At 40.1% G+C, this 14,372-nt stretch overlaps 1 protein-coding gene across 2 annotated transcripts in view; it reads right to left on the bottom strand.

Moving 5' to 3' along the window:
• Positions 1-3,970: 3,970 nt before the first annotated feature.
• Heatr3 (HEAT repeat containing 3) overlaps positions 3,971-14,372 on the bottom strand; it is a 32,092-nt gene continuing 21,690 nt past the window's right edge. Inside the window, exons 12-15 of one of the 2 annotated variants that reach the window (XM_026392294.2) lie at positions 12,613-12,701; positions 8,393-8,536; positions 6,892-7,068; positions 3,971-4,810 (exon numbers count right to left, since the gene is read on the bottom strand). In XM_026392294.2, the coding sequence (XP_026248079.2) occupies positions 4,688-4,810; positions 6,892-7,068; positions 8,393-8,536; positions 12,613-12,701 (533 nt within the window). In that variant the 3' untranslated portion in view covers positions 3,971-4,687. The remainder of the gene's footprint in view (positions 4,811-6,891; positions 7,069-8,392; positions 8,537-12,612; positions 12,702-14,372) is intronic. The other variant, XM_026392295.2, reaches the window with a different exon arrangement.

The raw sequence follows: 14,372 nt of genomic DNA, 5'->3' as shown, positions 1-14,372 counted from the left end.
CCATGGTTCAAAGGCATTTCTTTTCAAGACTAAATAAAGACAAAAAGATAAAACTGCAAAAAGAGAAATGTAATTAAGTGACTGGCATTTAAATATCAATTCTCTTTGAAAATAAAGTGTTTCCATTTTACTTATTTTTTATTTTTATTTTTTTTTTTGCAGTTGTAGATGGAGAGAATGCCTTTATTTTATTAATTTTTATGTGGTGCTGAGGATCCAACCCAGTGCCTCACACATGCGAGAGGCAAGCGCTCTGCCACCGAGCTACAAGCCCAGCCCCAAGCGTTTCCATTTAAAGGCAAAAAAAAAAGTAAAGTAGTGGTTTTGACCTCCTTGGGTAAACATGCTATAGCAGGTGGAATATTTAAATTATCTTTGGCCAGAAACAGGTTACCAAATGACTGTAGTAAGACCTTACTTATCAATAATTACTTGGATCTAAATGTATTGAATTCTCCAATTAAAAGAAAGAATAACTCAATGGAGAAAAACAAAATAAGACCCAACTCTACGTTGCTTGTAAGAAACTCATTCCCCTCTCAGGGCACACACAGAGTGGAGGTGGAGTCATGGAGTAAGACATTCCCTGTAAATGGAACCCCAAAGGAAGCAGGTGTAGCCACCCTTATACCAAATAAAATGGGTTTTAAATCAACAGCAGTAAAAAGAGACAAGATTCCTACATAAGGATAAAGGGGTCAAGTGAGCAAGAGGAAATGGTTCTAAAAATATATGAATATCAGAGCACCCCAATATATAGAAAGCAATTATTAACAGACCTAAAATGACAGACAGACTTCAGTACAGTAATAGCTGGGGACTCTAACAGCCCACTTTCAGCAATGGACTCATCCAGTTGGAAAATCAACAAAGAAACAGCAGAGTTAAACTGCACCCTAGACCAAATGGACCCATCAGACCTCTGTAGAACATTCCACCAAACTGCAGAATTCGTACCTCCTCATGTGCGTTCTGAGGAACACTCAGAAGAGTGTTGGGACACTCTTCAAGAAGGACAGATCAAAAGTAATGGAAATGCTTTTTATATTGATTGTACTGGTTACCAACAGGTCAAAACTGATCAAACTGCATACTTCAAATGTGCGTTTTATTATACTTCAATTTTCCCTTAATAAAGCTTTGGGGGAAATAAAAGGGAAAAAAGAGAATAGATCCACAAAACAAGTCTTCAACAAATATTTAAAAACTGAAATCATAACAACTATTGTTTATAAACACAATGTAATAAAACTAGAAATCTTAGCTGGGGTGTGGGTCAGTGGTAGAGTGCTTGCCTAGCATGTGCAAGACCCTGGGTTCGATCCTCAGCACCATGTAAAAATAAATAAATAAAATAAAGATATCGTGTCCAACTATAACTCAAAAATAAATGTTAAAAAAAACTAGAACTCTAACAAGAAAAACTTTGGAAACTATACAAATACATGGAAATTAACTTACTTTTGAACAAGCAATAGATCAAGGAGGAAATCAAGAATGAAATTTTTTAACTTTCTTGAACAAATGAAAATGGAGATACAACATACTAAAACCTATGGGATACAGCAAAAAGTAGTACTAAGAAGTTCATAGCAACCAATGTTTATGTAAAAAATGCAGAAACTCCTGAGTAGCTATAATCCCAGCTACTCAGAGGCGAAACAGGAGGACTGCAAGTTCAAGGCAGCCTTAGCATTCACTGATAAAATAAAAAAAAAAAAAAGTACTGGCATGCTGTGACAGCTCAGTGGTAGAGCACCCAGTACCGAAAAAAAAAAAAATTGAGACCAAAAAGGTAATTTAATAGATTAGTAATACACAGAGCTGTTTTTTTAAAAAAGATAAACAAATAGATAAATCTTCAGCTAGACTTTAAAAAGAGAGAGAAAACTCAAATAAGTAAAATCAGAGATGAGAAGGGAGACATTCTCGCCTGTGCCCTCCACAGGCAGTGGAAACGGGGTTCCCTTGGTGGAATGGGCTGGCTGAGAAATGAAAGCCAAGAGAAACAGAAGGATAAAAAATATCACAGAACACAGAAAGCAGTTTCCAAAGTGGGGGCAGGGTGGGCAAGCCAATCAGAAGGATCGAGCTTCTAGACTCTGGCCAAGATGGAGCCCACACCTGCTTTATTTACATCGGGAAACTTCAAAGGCCTTCCTTAGAATGTTCTTCAGCAAAAAAGGTTAAAGGTGGGCTGTCCAGTTCCCAATGGGTCACACCCATCTCTGGAGCTACTATGAGGGATCTTCCCAGCAGAGTGGAGATAAAGATCACATGCATTGGGCAATCTATTGCTGCGGGAGAGTCACAGATAGCGTGCGATGCCAAACCTAAATCTCCCTGGCTCCCATACCAAGAGAAAAGCCTCGTGTAATTCACGGATGGCTTCCTGCAAGACACTACAACTGACACCACAAAAATACAAAGGATCACTAGAGATTATTATGAACAACCATGTGCCAACAGATTTGATGACCTACAAGAAATGGACGAACCTCTAGACACGTAAATACCTCACCCAGACTGGATCATGAGGAAATAGAACGCCTGAAAAGACCAATAACAGGGGACAAGATATCACTGATCATCAGGCAATGTAAAAACACAAAATTACTTCACCCCAGTAAGAATAGGTACTACTCAAAACACTAAAAACAGGTGCTGGTGAGGATATGGAGAAAAGGGAACCCTTCTTTGCACACCGTTGGTAGGAGTGTCAGTTACTATAGGCACTATGGAAAAATGGTATGGAGGCTACTCAAACAACTAAAAACAAAACTAACCAAAAACTACCACCACATGATCCAACAGTCCTGCTATTGGATATATATATATCCAAAGGAAATGAAACCTGTATGGTAGAGAGACATCTGCATGTCTATGATCACTGCCACACTACTCATAAGAGCCAAGAAATGGAAACAACTTAAGTGTCCCATCAATTGATAATTAAAAATGTGCTATATATACACAAAGGAATGGTATTCAGCCATAAAAAAGTATGGAAAGGAATCCTGTAGTTTGTAACATCATGGATGGAATTGGAGATCATTATGTGTAATAAGCCAGGCACAGAAAGACAAGTATAGCATAATCTCATGTGGAACTCTTAAAAGTTGATCTCATAGAATCTGAGAGCAGAATGGTGGTCATCAGAGGCTGTGGAGAGTCGAGGGGTGAGGGGGATGGGGAAGGCTGATCAGATAGGAGCAGGGAGTTCTGGTGTGCCCCTGCTTAGCAGAGGACTACAGATAACACAACACTGCATCCTAACATGTCAAAAAGCCAGAAGAAGGGACTTCATAGGTTTTTAAGATAAAAAAAATGATGAATGCTTGAGAAAATAAATGTTTAACATGATTTAAGTGTTACACAATGTACACACGCTTAGAAAAATTACACTCAGTTAAAAAAATAAAAACCCCCAAATCCTTGGTCAGGTGCAGCAGAGCCTGTCTAGAGTCCCAGCTACTCGGGAAGTTGAGGAAGGAAAATTGTTTGAACCCATGAGGACCCAGCCAGCCTGAACCACACAGCAAGATTCTCAATCTTAAAAAAAAAAAAAGTTCTAAAACAAAGAATCACCACGGAGTTCCTACCCCCACACTTACAGTGCTGTGTATTTCTAAGGTACTGTTCTGGATGATTTAAAAAATATATATATACATCAAGGATAAATTTTCAAATCTCCATTGGCGACTCTTCTGATCCGGCAAATGGCTGGGTGACGGAGATGCGCCACGGGCTCCTCCCAATGACGTGCATCGAAATTTCCACCTCAATCCCCGGTTGTCCCACTGTCATTCAAGGATATTGAGAGGTAATACTGGAAAGTCCTGCTGTCAGTCTTTTTTCAGGTCTCATATATTTGAAGCCATATTCCTTAGCAAGCAAACCACTCAGGAATAGGAATATTTGGTGAAAAAAAGATTGTAAAAAAGGTTTTGTAAGACACAAAAGCTTTCAATTAAAAAGTCATTTATTCAAAAATATTTTCTACCAGTTCTCATTCTATTATCAAATTAAATCAAGGGGCAGTGTTACAAAACAACAGCTGATCAGACCTTCCTGTTTAAGAGGATGGCGATCACCTCATTTAGCTCATCAGTACAATCTTTGGAGGGTGACATACAAACACAATTCATTAATTTCTTCACAAAAGTTCATAATTGGTACATACTACTTCATACCAAAAAATACTTTGCAAAGTTTGTCTTCATATTTCAGTTATAGATTCAGCTAATATAAAGTGATACCGGCTTTAATAAAATACCCAAGCAATGATCTGGGCTTTCCTTTCTTGCAAAATTCAAGGACAATGAAATTGAGGTTTCGTTCCACCTGAGGTTGAGCTGCATTTCCATGTTTTGTTTTGAGTGATGACAACACACTGGGGACAACAGTGAGCACACCAGAAATGCTCGGGGATCTCAAGGCTTAACCAGGAGTTTCCGACAGGATTTGAACCTCAAATTAATGTTCAGAATAAAGGCATTAAAAAAGGCCTCTAAGAAACATATAAAGGAATCTCTTTAGTATTCTCAGCCAAAAATACTTTGGGGAAGAACTTGTCGTTCCCCCTCTCTCTTCTTTGCAGGGGAGAGAGGGACCCAGGGCCTTGCACATCTAAGAGAGTGCCCTCCACTGAGCTCCATCCTCTAGCCCGGATCTCTCTTCCCATGGTTCAAGAAGTTAGTCTTTTCTCAACAGTTTCTTGATAAGCAACAAACCTTCTCAAATTCATCTTCACATTGTCGAGAACACATAGCTGATCTGGACTGTATTTACCTCTCCCTTCTTTTCGTATCTGTGAAAAAAAAATTTATTTATAAAGTATTTCATTTGGGGTTTATTTAATCATTTTTTTGAATAAGACCGTTGCAAGAATGTGGTAAAACAGTTTTACTTCCAAGGTAAACAGCACACAGAACATGAAGAATAAAGATAACTTAAAATGTACATCTTTAAAATTATAGTTACAAAAATAACCAAGACTTTTAAAAATAACTCTAGACTTTAAAAAACTGAGTTTTACAGCATGTGACACATGTCTCCCCTCTGGTCTGGACAGATAGCTTTCAAGTTCTAGTGTGTAACAGTATCACCCAGAAGGTTTGTTTAAAAAAATGGGTTGGTGGGCCATCCACCGAGTTCCTGATGCAGAGGGTCTGGGGGTGGGGTTGGAAATTCCCAACAAGGGACCTGGTGCTGCTGGTGCTGCTGGTACCTTCACGAGGGCACCTTGGGGGCTGGGGTTGTGGCTCAGAGGTAGAACACTAGCCTAGCACACGTGAGGCACTGGGTTTGATCCTCAGCACCACATGAAAATAAAGTATTGTGTCCGTTTACAACTAAAAAACATGTATTTAAAAGAAAAAGAGGGCACCTTGGAGAAACACTGCTCTATTGAAGTTCTTAATAGAATGTGTGGTATTATATTTAAATGCAACTTGAGGCTAAATAGGTACTAAACATTTTTCAATGCAACTGTGGCTGGTTTCCCACAAAAGGGCTTCACATAAGCAACTGCAGGTGGGGGCTGGGGATGTGGCTCAGGGGTAGAGCACTTGCCCAGCACGTACGAGGCCCTGGGTTCAGTTCCTAGCACTGTAAAACAAAAAACAACAAAACCCCAAAACTGTAGGTTAGCCTTCCAGCTAACAAAAAAAATTTCATTAGGGCTCTATACCTTTGAGAAAAGAAATAGTGAGAAATGTAATTACCGCAGCAAAGCAGACTAAGTAGATAAATCAATTTGAACAATAGATTGAACAGACAGAAGCAAATGTCTAATTTAAAATCTAAAATATTGGGCTGGAAATGTGTTCAGTACTAGAATTTCATGCTAGCATGCTTGAGGCATTGGGTTTGATCCCTAGCACTATGAAAAAGGAAAAAAAAACACCCTAAAATATACAATGATAAATATTTGTATTTTTTCAGAATTACATAATTTTAAAATTGAAATTTAGATAAAAAATTGACACGTGATTCAACTCATTTTTAAAATGCCTACAGGGTGGAGGTGTATCAAAGTGGAGGAGCAGGTGCTTGCTAACATGAGTGAGGCTCTAGGTTCAATCTGTAGCGCTCCCACATGCACACATACACAAAGATCCTGGCTGCTGCCCTACCTGTCCCCCACAAAGGTTTTTGAAATTATTTTTGATTCAAAGTTAGGTTTGTTATTTGTGATAAACATAATAAATAGATAAAATTGCTAATAAAGGTAGTAATAGCTACATTCTCCAGGATAGGAGGACTTTTGAGTTTGCCTCTTTTCAAAAGAAAATTTCCAAAATCAAGATTTGATGTACTGTATGATATGAAATACATTTAAAATGTACATGAAAGTGCTTTGTTAGCTATAAACTACAGCATTTATGTATATGAAGACCCCCTCCCTTTTGCAGACTGGGAATTGAACCTAGAGCATCACACATGCTAGACAAGCTTTCTATAAGTGAGCTACATCCCCAGTCCTTTTGAAAAACACTTTTTTTTTTGAGCTAGGGTCTTGCCAAACTGCCCACACTAGCCTCAAAATTGGCAATCCTCCTGCCTCAGCCTCCCAAGTAGCTGGGGCTACAGGCGTGTGCCACCACTCCTGGCTATATAAAGTACTTTAACAGTACTAACGTGTTAAAGAAATGAGGAGCTTGTCAGATGTCATTCTGGCTCCAATTACAGTGATTCAACAGTCAGTGTGGAGCTATGACTCAGTCAAGAAGCATTTCACAAAGTACTGGGGATGAACTGCAATGTTAATCACTGAGATTTACAGGAATTCGACAGGCACAGGCCTCTAAACTGCAAGGTGCTAACTACACACACCCTCTTTCCCAGAGAATGCCGAGACCCGTGCACTCATATAAGACAGCTACACACCTTCATCTTGAAGACTGGCTGGAACTCTTTCAGAGCTGATAACAATTTAATTTGAACAGAGGCTTTTTCAGCTTCTTCACCATCTGCAAAAACATCAAAGAGAGCATCCAGAGCTTCTCCTGCTACCACAAGGGAAGGATCTTTGGTGGCAACCTCAAGCAGAAAGTGCCCAATGGTCTGGAAACAGCAAACACATTACAACATGACTAAGGTCAGCCTCCAGACGAACGCTAACTTCAAATGAGGCAATGATTCATACACACTGTTTTCCATAAAACACCAGGGGAGAAATGAAGACTTTTAAAGGACCAAACACTTTACAAATACTTATAAATATACCAATTATAACACCAGCAAGATAAACTAAACATATTATGGTTCCTAGGTAAAGTGAATGAAGACCCATAAATGATATATGAAAAATTGATTTTGAAAATTATTAAATATCCCTTTCCCTCTCTCAAATACAATTCTCTATGATATTAAAATACATAGAAATCTTATCTGTAATGAAAAAAATCTGCTTTTAAAAGTATGTAAAAAGCATTAGGATAATTAAAAAAATAACCCAACACTTCATCTCATTTTGCTTTATTTACTGTTGATTTTTAGCATCCATTCTTTCCTTCTCCCTGCATGATTAGCTAGCAAAGGACTGTCCCAGGGTAACCTCACTCTACTTTGGCTACTCTGCATCACCCTTTATGCCTCGAGGATGGTGTGCAATTCAGCATTATGGGGAGGGGACAGAAATGCTCAGGACACTGAGCCCAAAGTCCAGCTGTGCCCTAAGTAACAGGGTGACTGCTGGACAGTTAGTCAACCTCGCCAGGCTTCAGTTTTCTCATCTAAATTTATGAGGTCTACATAACCTCTAAGAGAGTGTAGACATGTCATATTCTAGAATGTAACACAAAGCACACAGAACCACCTAGGAAGTCGTCTTATTAAAAACAATTCATGTGAACAGAATCCAGCTTTAGCTCCAAGTTCCAGGAAATACTGAGGATAAAGGAAGAATCACTACTGCTGACTGTTGAGTGATGCCGTACCTCTAGCAGGGAAGTTCCTGAGCAACTGTGCTGAGATGGAGTGCTGAAAGCAAACATGTCCAGTGAATTCCTAGTGTGCTGGCGCTACCAGAGTAGCTGTTTGTAACTTGTGGAGTGATTAATTATTTGTATTTCTCAGAAATGTATTAGGTGGATTTTCATCAGCAGGAAAATATAACATCTTTAAAAATTCTGCAATTGGTCTTTCACTGAAAAGGTATCTCCAGAGTAAAGTTAAATGACAAAATGAGGCTCAACATTTTACACACTTAGCTAATACCCGTAGCTAGAGCAAGCCAAAGGGCACATTCTAATAATATAACTTAGCAACTTTCTGATATGACATCTTCTCATCATGCTACAGAAGTTTTTAAAAATCCTACACCAACAGATACACTTCTTCCATTTCTAAAATTTTAACATTTTAGGTTAGAAGCAAATTGTTTTACCTTAAGAGTTTCAAGTGTACCAGCTTCTTTGGCGAGGACGCTGCCTGTGATTCCTAAAATGCTAACGACATTCACTCTGACCCCGATGTTGCTACTGTGAATGCCTGCCTTGCAGAAGGCCATCAGCTGATCAGGTGTCATGCACTGTTGGAAGAGCAGAGGAGCATTCCCAGGGTTAGACTCGACCAAATCCAGGAGCACGTGAAGCCAGGGCTGATGGCATCTCTTCTATAGCTGTATGGCGCCGGGAGCGGTAGGAACGCCTGGCTGAGAAGTTATTATGTATTCTGATCATTCCCAAATACAGCTGGCAATTCTGAGCTAAGAGGAGCCCGTTCATGTCACTGTCATTATCCAATCTACAAGAGGGGCTTCAGGTCCTATTAGTTTCATTGAAGACTTTCATTCCAGATGTACACAGACTGAGATCTTAATTCCCTTTTAATGTTGATCATAAAGGTTTTGACAGTATAACAGAATCACGTAGGTTTTAAAAAATAGGCTGAACCTATACAAGGTAAGAACTTTAATACGTTTTGTCATAAAGTATTAAAGACTGAGATTACATAGTGCTTCCACCAAGTGGTGGTAATTTTCAGTTTAAGATAATTTCTTTTTCAATACTGAGGAGTAAACCCAGAGGTACTCTACCACTGAGCTACATCTCCAGTCCTTTTCATTTACTTTTAGATATTTTTTTAGTTATAGAGGGACACGACATCTTTATTTTATTTATTTATTTTTATGTGGTGCTGAGGATCAAACCCAGTGTCTCACACAAGGTAGGAGAGGGCTCTACCACTAAACCACAACCCCAGCCCCAGCCCTTTATTTATTTATTTATTTATTTTAAAAATTTTGATACAGGGTCTTGTAGATTGCCCAGGCTGGTCTTGAACTTGTGATCTTCCTGCCTCAGTCTCCTGAGTTGTTGAGATTACAGATATGCGCCGTTGTGCCTAGGAGTTAAATCTAACATGAGCACACATTTAGGCACAAGGACCATGAAAGAGCGTGACTGTCGGGACATGGGCAATCTTTGGTGAGAAGCAGCACAGGGAGGTGATGAAGAGCCTGGATCTGGAGCCAGACACCCCAGGCTCCAATCCTAGCTTCACTCCCACTTGGCAGTCCATTTTCCCATCGGTAAAATGAGGGTGATAAAAGTCTTCATCACAGTTGTGACAGGGGTAAATGATGCATGTAAAACACTCACTAGTTATTATTTGTAAAATTTATAAATTCTAAATCTCATACTCATTTCTCAATCATGGGCATTGCTTACGGGCAACAGACTATGGGCCAGGCTCTCAGAAAATATCATAAGTCAAAAGCGGCAACACTGTTCTTGTCAGGACTCTTGGTCCCAGCAGTGAGAAGGTGACCAAAACAACAACTACGCTAGCACTACAGGTTCCTCATGGCTCGGACGAGGCTGCCGTGAATCATAAAGACAAGCTGCACCACTCCAGGTGATTCGTGAAGAAGCTGCGGAATGTGTACAAACCAACAAGGTAAAGAACGGACAGGAAGCAAGACAGCTGAATTCTAGGGGGGCTGCTGGCACTCAGCAAACCGAGCTCTTGGTTTCTTCTCCCTGCGAAGCTTGGGAGAGTCAGAGTTCTTCCGGTTTGAACACTCAAAAGCTCATATGTGAGACAATGCAAGAAGTTTAGCAGTGAAAGGCCTGGGCTAGAGCATTTTAACCTCATCAGTGCATTAATCCCAATAGGTGGTGACTATAGGCACAGAAGGTGTGGCAGGAGGAGGTGACTCACTGGAGGTTAGCCTTTGGGGTATATATATATATATATATTTTGTCCTTGGTGAGGGGAGTCTCTCTCTCTGCTTCTTGATGCCATATTCTAAGCCACCTTCCTCCATCATATTCTTCTGCCATGATGTTCTGCCGCACTTTGAGCCCAGAACAATGGAGCCAGCGGTCTATGGACTGAAACCATGCTGTGCCAAATAAACTTTTCCTCCTCTATAATTGTTCTTGGTAGGACTTTTGGTCACAGCAATGAAAAGCTGACTACAACAACTAACCTAATAATTCAAGATCTTAATATGTATGAATGATTACCATTAACTGAGCATAAACTGAGTAATTTTTTTTTTAATTATCAGACTGATGCAGAAAATGATACCTGTACAATATGGAAAAATCAATAAACACTTTGTATTCCTATAAGGTTATAAGGTTATCTGATCCCCACCAAAAGCCATATGGCGGACTATGTATTATCAGTATTTCCATTTCATAAAAAGTGAGGGCCCAAAATTATGTCCTTGGAAAAAATCCTCAAACATACAAAGAAACCTTTTTAAATAATAAAGAATACAATACTAACATGAAATCAATAACACCTGCTATATTTAATAGTAAAACATCATTCCCATTAAACTCTGATAGGTTTGGGTAGCACTGCTCTAAAGGGCGGCTTTAGAGGGATCAAAGACAAGGTCCCTGGAGAAAAGGAGGCCCCAGAGCTGCACTACTAGGAGACCTTATCTCAAAATCTTGAAAAAGTAAAGTCTGCCAGTGTAACTCAGTGGTAGAATGCCCCAGAATTTAATCACCAGTAGTGTATAAAAAAAAAAAAAAAAAGAGTGAGATTCCGATATGTGCCAGCTGCATCATGGAGAAACCACACCCAGACTACCTGGTCACAGACAAGAAAGGGGAGCAGTGAACCACACTACCTGGTCACAGACAAGAAAGGGGAGCAGTGGTTACCAGAGAGCGGGGCTGAAGGGAGTCAGTGCGTAATGGGTTCAGTTTCAGTTTGGCAAAGTGAAAAACGTGTAAAGACAGTGGTGACGGGTACGCAGTAGTGCACACTTGGCACCACTGAAGTGTACATTTAAAAATGGATGAAACAGCAAATTTGATGTTTCACCACAAAAAAAGAGAAGATATTTAAAGCTGGGGCATAGCTCAGTGGTAAAGCACGTGCCTAGTATAGTCTACCTTTTTAGTCTTTATCATTCTGTTTTTTATTTCATGGTTTTTAAATTTTTTTTTTTTAAATTAAATCCAGGGGTGTTAAAAAAGAAAAAAACAAAGCTAACAAAAAAGTAATTTCTTTTTGCTGGGCAAAGTGGTGCATGCCTATAATTTCAGCTACTTGGGCCTAAAATAGGAGGACTGCAAATTCAAGGCCAGCCTGGGCAACCTAAGTGAGACCCTGTCTCAAAACAAAAAATTAAAAGGGCTGGGGATGTAGCTCCGTGGTAGAGCATGCCTACTTTAATCCCTGCCCCCCTCTCTGTCTCACACACACACACAAGCACACACAAAAGTAATATTCCCCCCTTATTTATAAAAGTGAAAACTACAGCTAACTTTATTATAAGCAGACACAGAATTCTTTCAAGCAACTTTAAAACACAGTACTCTAGGGTGGGGAGGTAGTTCAGAGGTACAGGTACAGCACTTTCCTAGCATGAACAAGGCCTTGGGTTCCATTCCTAGCACCACCAACACAGACACAGACACACACAGACACACACACACACACACACACACACACACACACACACAAACACATACACACACACAGCAAAACACCATACCCTTCTTCTTTAACCTGGAAATACCAGTGTGAACTTTATTTTGCTATTCCCTGGCTATTTCAACAAAAACGCTTAAAAGTGATGACAACATGGTGGCCATAAACCCCCCAAAATTCAGTTTTCCACTAAAGAAATCAGGGCTTTTAGAAAAATATTTTCACGTTTTAAGCAGGAAAATTACAATTTGAGTCTGAGACATTTTCTTTAACTTAAAAAGCAAAAAATGATAAAAAAATCTAGGGTTTGAATGTAGAGTCCATGTCAAAGAGACACAGAAACCAATCTGAAGGGATTCCTATTATGTAAAGATTGGTTTTTGCATGAAAGAAAAATATGAATCCATATTTTAAAAACCCTAAGATCACAATCTTCAATCACCAGTACCACAAAAGGAAAAGAGAAAAAAAAAGCCAACAATATTCAGAAAATATTTAACATATGTATCCAACAAGAACTTAAATCAATAAAAAAAGCACCTGTGTGTATTGCTTCACATTCTATTTCAAGCATTTCTGTTTTCTTTTTACAAAGATTGTACATTACTCTTGTAATAGAAATAAGGGTTTTAAAAAATTAGTTAATTTCACCTTCATAATACAGAATCTTCTTAAGTTTCACATAAAAAAGCTTAAAACCCCTACCTGAGAAATGTTCTTGGAGGCCATTGTTTGTAAAAGGGCCCGCAAGGCACCACTTATGGCTTCTAGAAAGTCATCGTGTTTGGCAAAATCTAAAACACAAACAAAACATGAAGATAAAATGTAAGTCTTCTCTTTCTCCAGGACAAGCTATTTTGTAGAAAAAGAAACAGGATCAAAACAGAACATGTTAAGTAAATTCATCAGCTATGATTAATACAAATAATCTAGGTATTTAAGCCCAGATGTACAGTGTGCACCAATTCTGACAATGAAACATATAAATGACAAGCTAGGGCCTGGTGGAACTGTCACAGCAAGGGTGTGTCCCACAGACGGTCCTTGACTTGTGGGCTCTGGGTTTCATGTGATCCATGTTCTGGCACATGATGAGCCTGAGCCAGTGCCGTGAACTGGGTCCAGCCTTTTGCAGAGCCCCGTCACGGCGCTGGGCACACCTGTGGTACAGTCACCTCCTTGTCCAGTGCTTCCTTGTCCACCGAGGACACAGCGGAGGGAAGAACTGCTGCTTGCGCAGAGACCCACCTTCTCCTTCACATTCCTGCTCCTTGTCACCACTTCTTTCTAGCTGTTCCTTCTGGCCATGCAGGATAGACCCAAGAGCAGCCATAAACAACTGTGCCAACACAGCCACATACAGGCCAGGGAGGGTCGCGCAGCAAGCTGGCTCCCTGTCCCCTCTTATAGGAAAGGAAAGCAATTCCCTTAGTGCTATAGATTGTACTTTCCAAAATGGCCACGGCAGTATTCCCAGTTCTGCGTGATCTCCTGGAGCCCTGCCACTTCTGATAAAGATGTGGAGTCTGTTATTCTACTCTTTAAGTCTGGGTAGGACTCTGATTTCTCAACAAACGAAACATACAAATGACAGGATGGGGCCTAAAAGCGAATGACTCGTGTGTGTCAGATGGAAGTCATTTGCTTTTATGACCTTCTTCTCCCTTAACTCTAGCCCTTGGAGCTGGGCCACCATGTTGTGAGGAAGCCTGGTCACATGAAGGGGTCATCTGTGGGTGTTCTGCCTCCCAGTTCTAGCACCAAATTTCAAACGAGTAAAAAACTTCCGATGATGTGGCCCTGAGCCCTCAGGGTTTCCAGCAGAGGCCCTAGATTAGTGTTCCTCCATCTCAGCACTACGGATACTCAGGACAGGACCACTAATGCTCTGTCATATAGGCACAGGGGTCTCCTGTGCACTGTAGGAAGTTTATCGCATCCCTGGACTAAATAATTTAGATTCCACTAGCAATTTCCAAGTTGTAACAATCGAAAATACCTCCAGACCTGCCAAATATCCCTGCAGGTGGTGGTGCAAAATTGTCTCTATCGAGATTCACTGCCTTAGACACCAATGGAGACAAACAATGTCCATGGTACCCTAAATGGGCGACCCAGAGGAACAGTGAAATAACAAATTGGTTGTTGGATTTTTGAGTCAGGATCTCACTATGTTGCCCATGCTGGTCTTGAACTCCTGAGCTACCATGCCCAGCTTGATTATTATTGTTTTAAGCTATAACATTTTGGGATAGTCTGTCATATAGCAATAGAAATCTTGTGGTGCCTGGGACCCTGTCCCAGTCCTGACCCCCTTTTAGGTTGCCTGGGTGAGAGATAAACAGGTGACTTCCCACAATTTTTTTTTTTTTTTCCCCAGGGGCACTGGGGATTGAACCAAGGGGCATTTTGCCACTGAACTATATCCCTAGCCTATTTTATTCTGAGACAGGGTTTTGCTAAGT

This window comes from Urocitellus parryii, chromosome 15, assembly GCF_045843805.1.
Source record: "Urocitellus parryii isolate mUroPar1 chromosome 15, mUroPar1.hap1, whole genome shotgun sequence".
NCBI classification, from domain to species: Eukaryota; Metazoa; Chordata; class Mammalia; order Rodentia; family Sciuridae; genus Urocitellus; species Urocitellus parryii.
The sequence above is the reverse complement of the archived record's forward strand: the minus strand, read 5'-3'. Positions and strand labels throughout refer to the sequence as shown.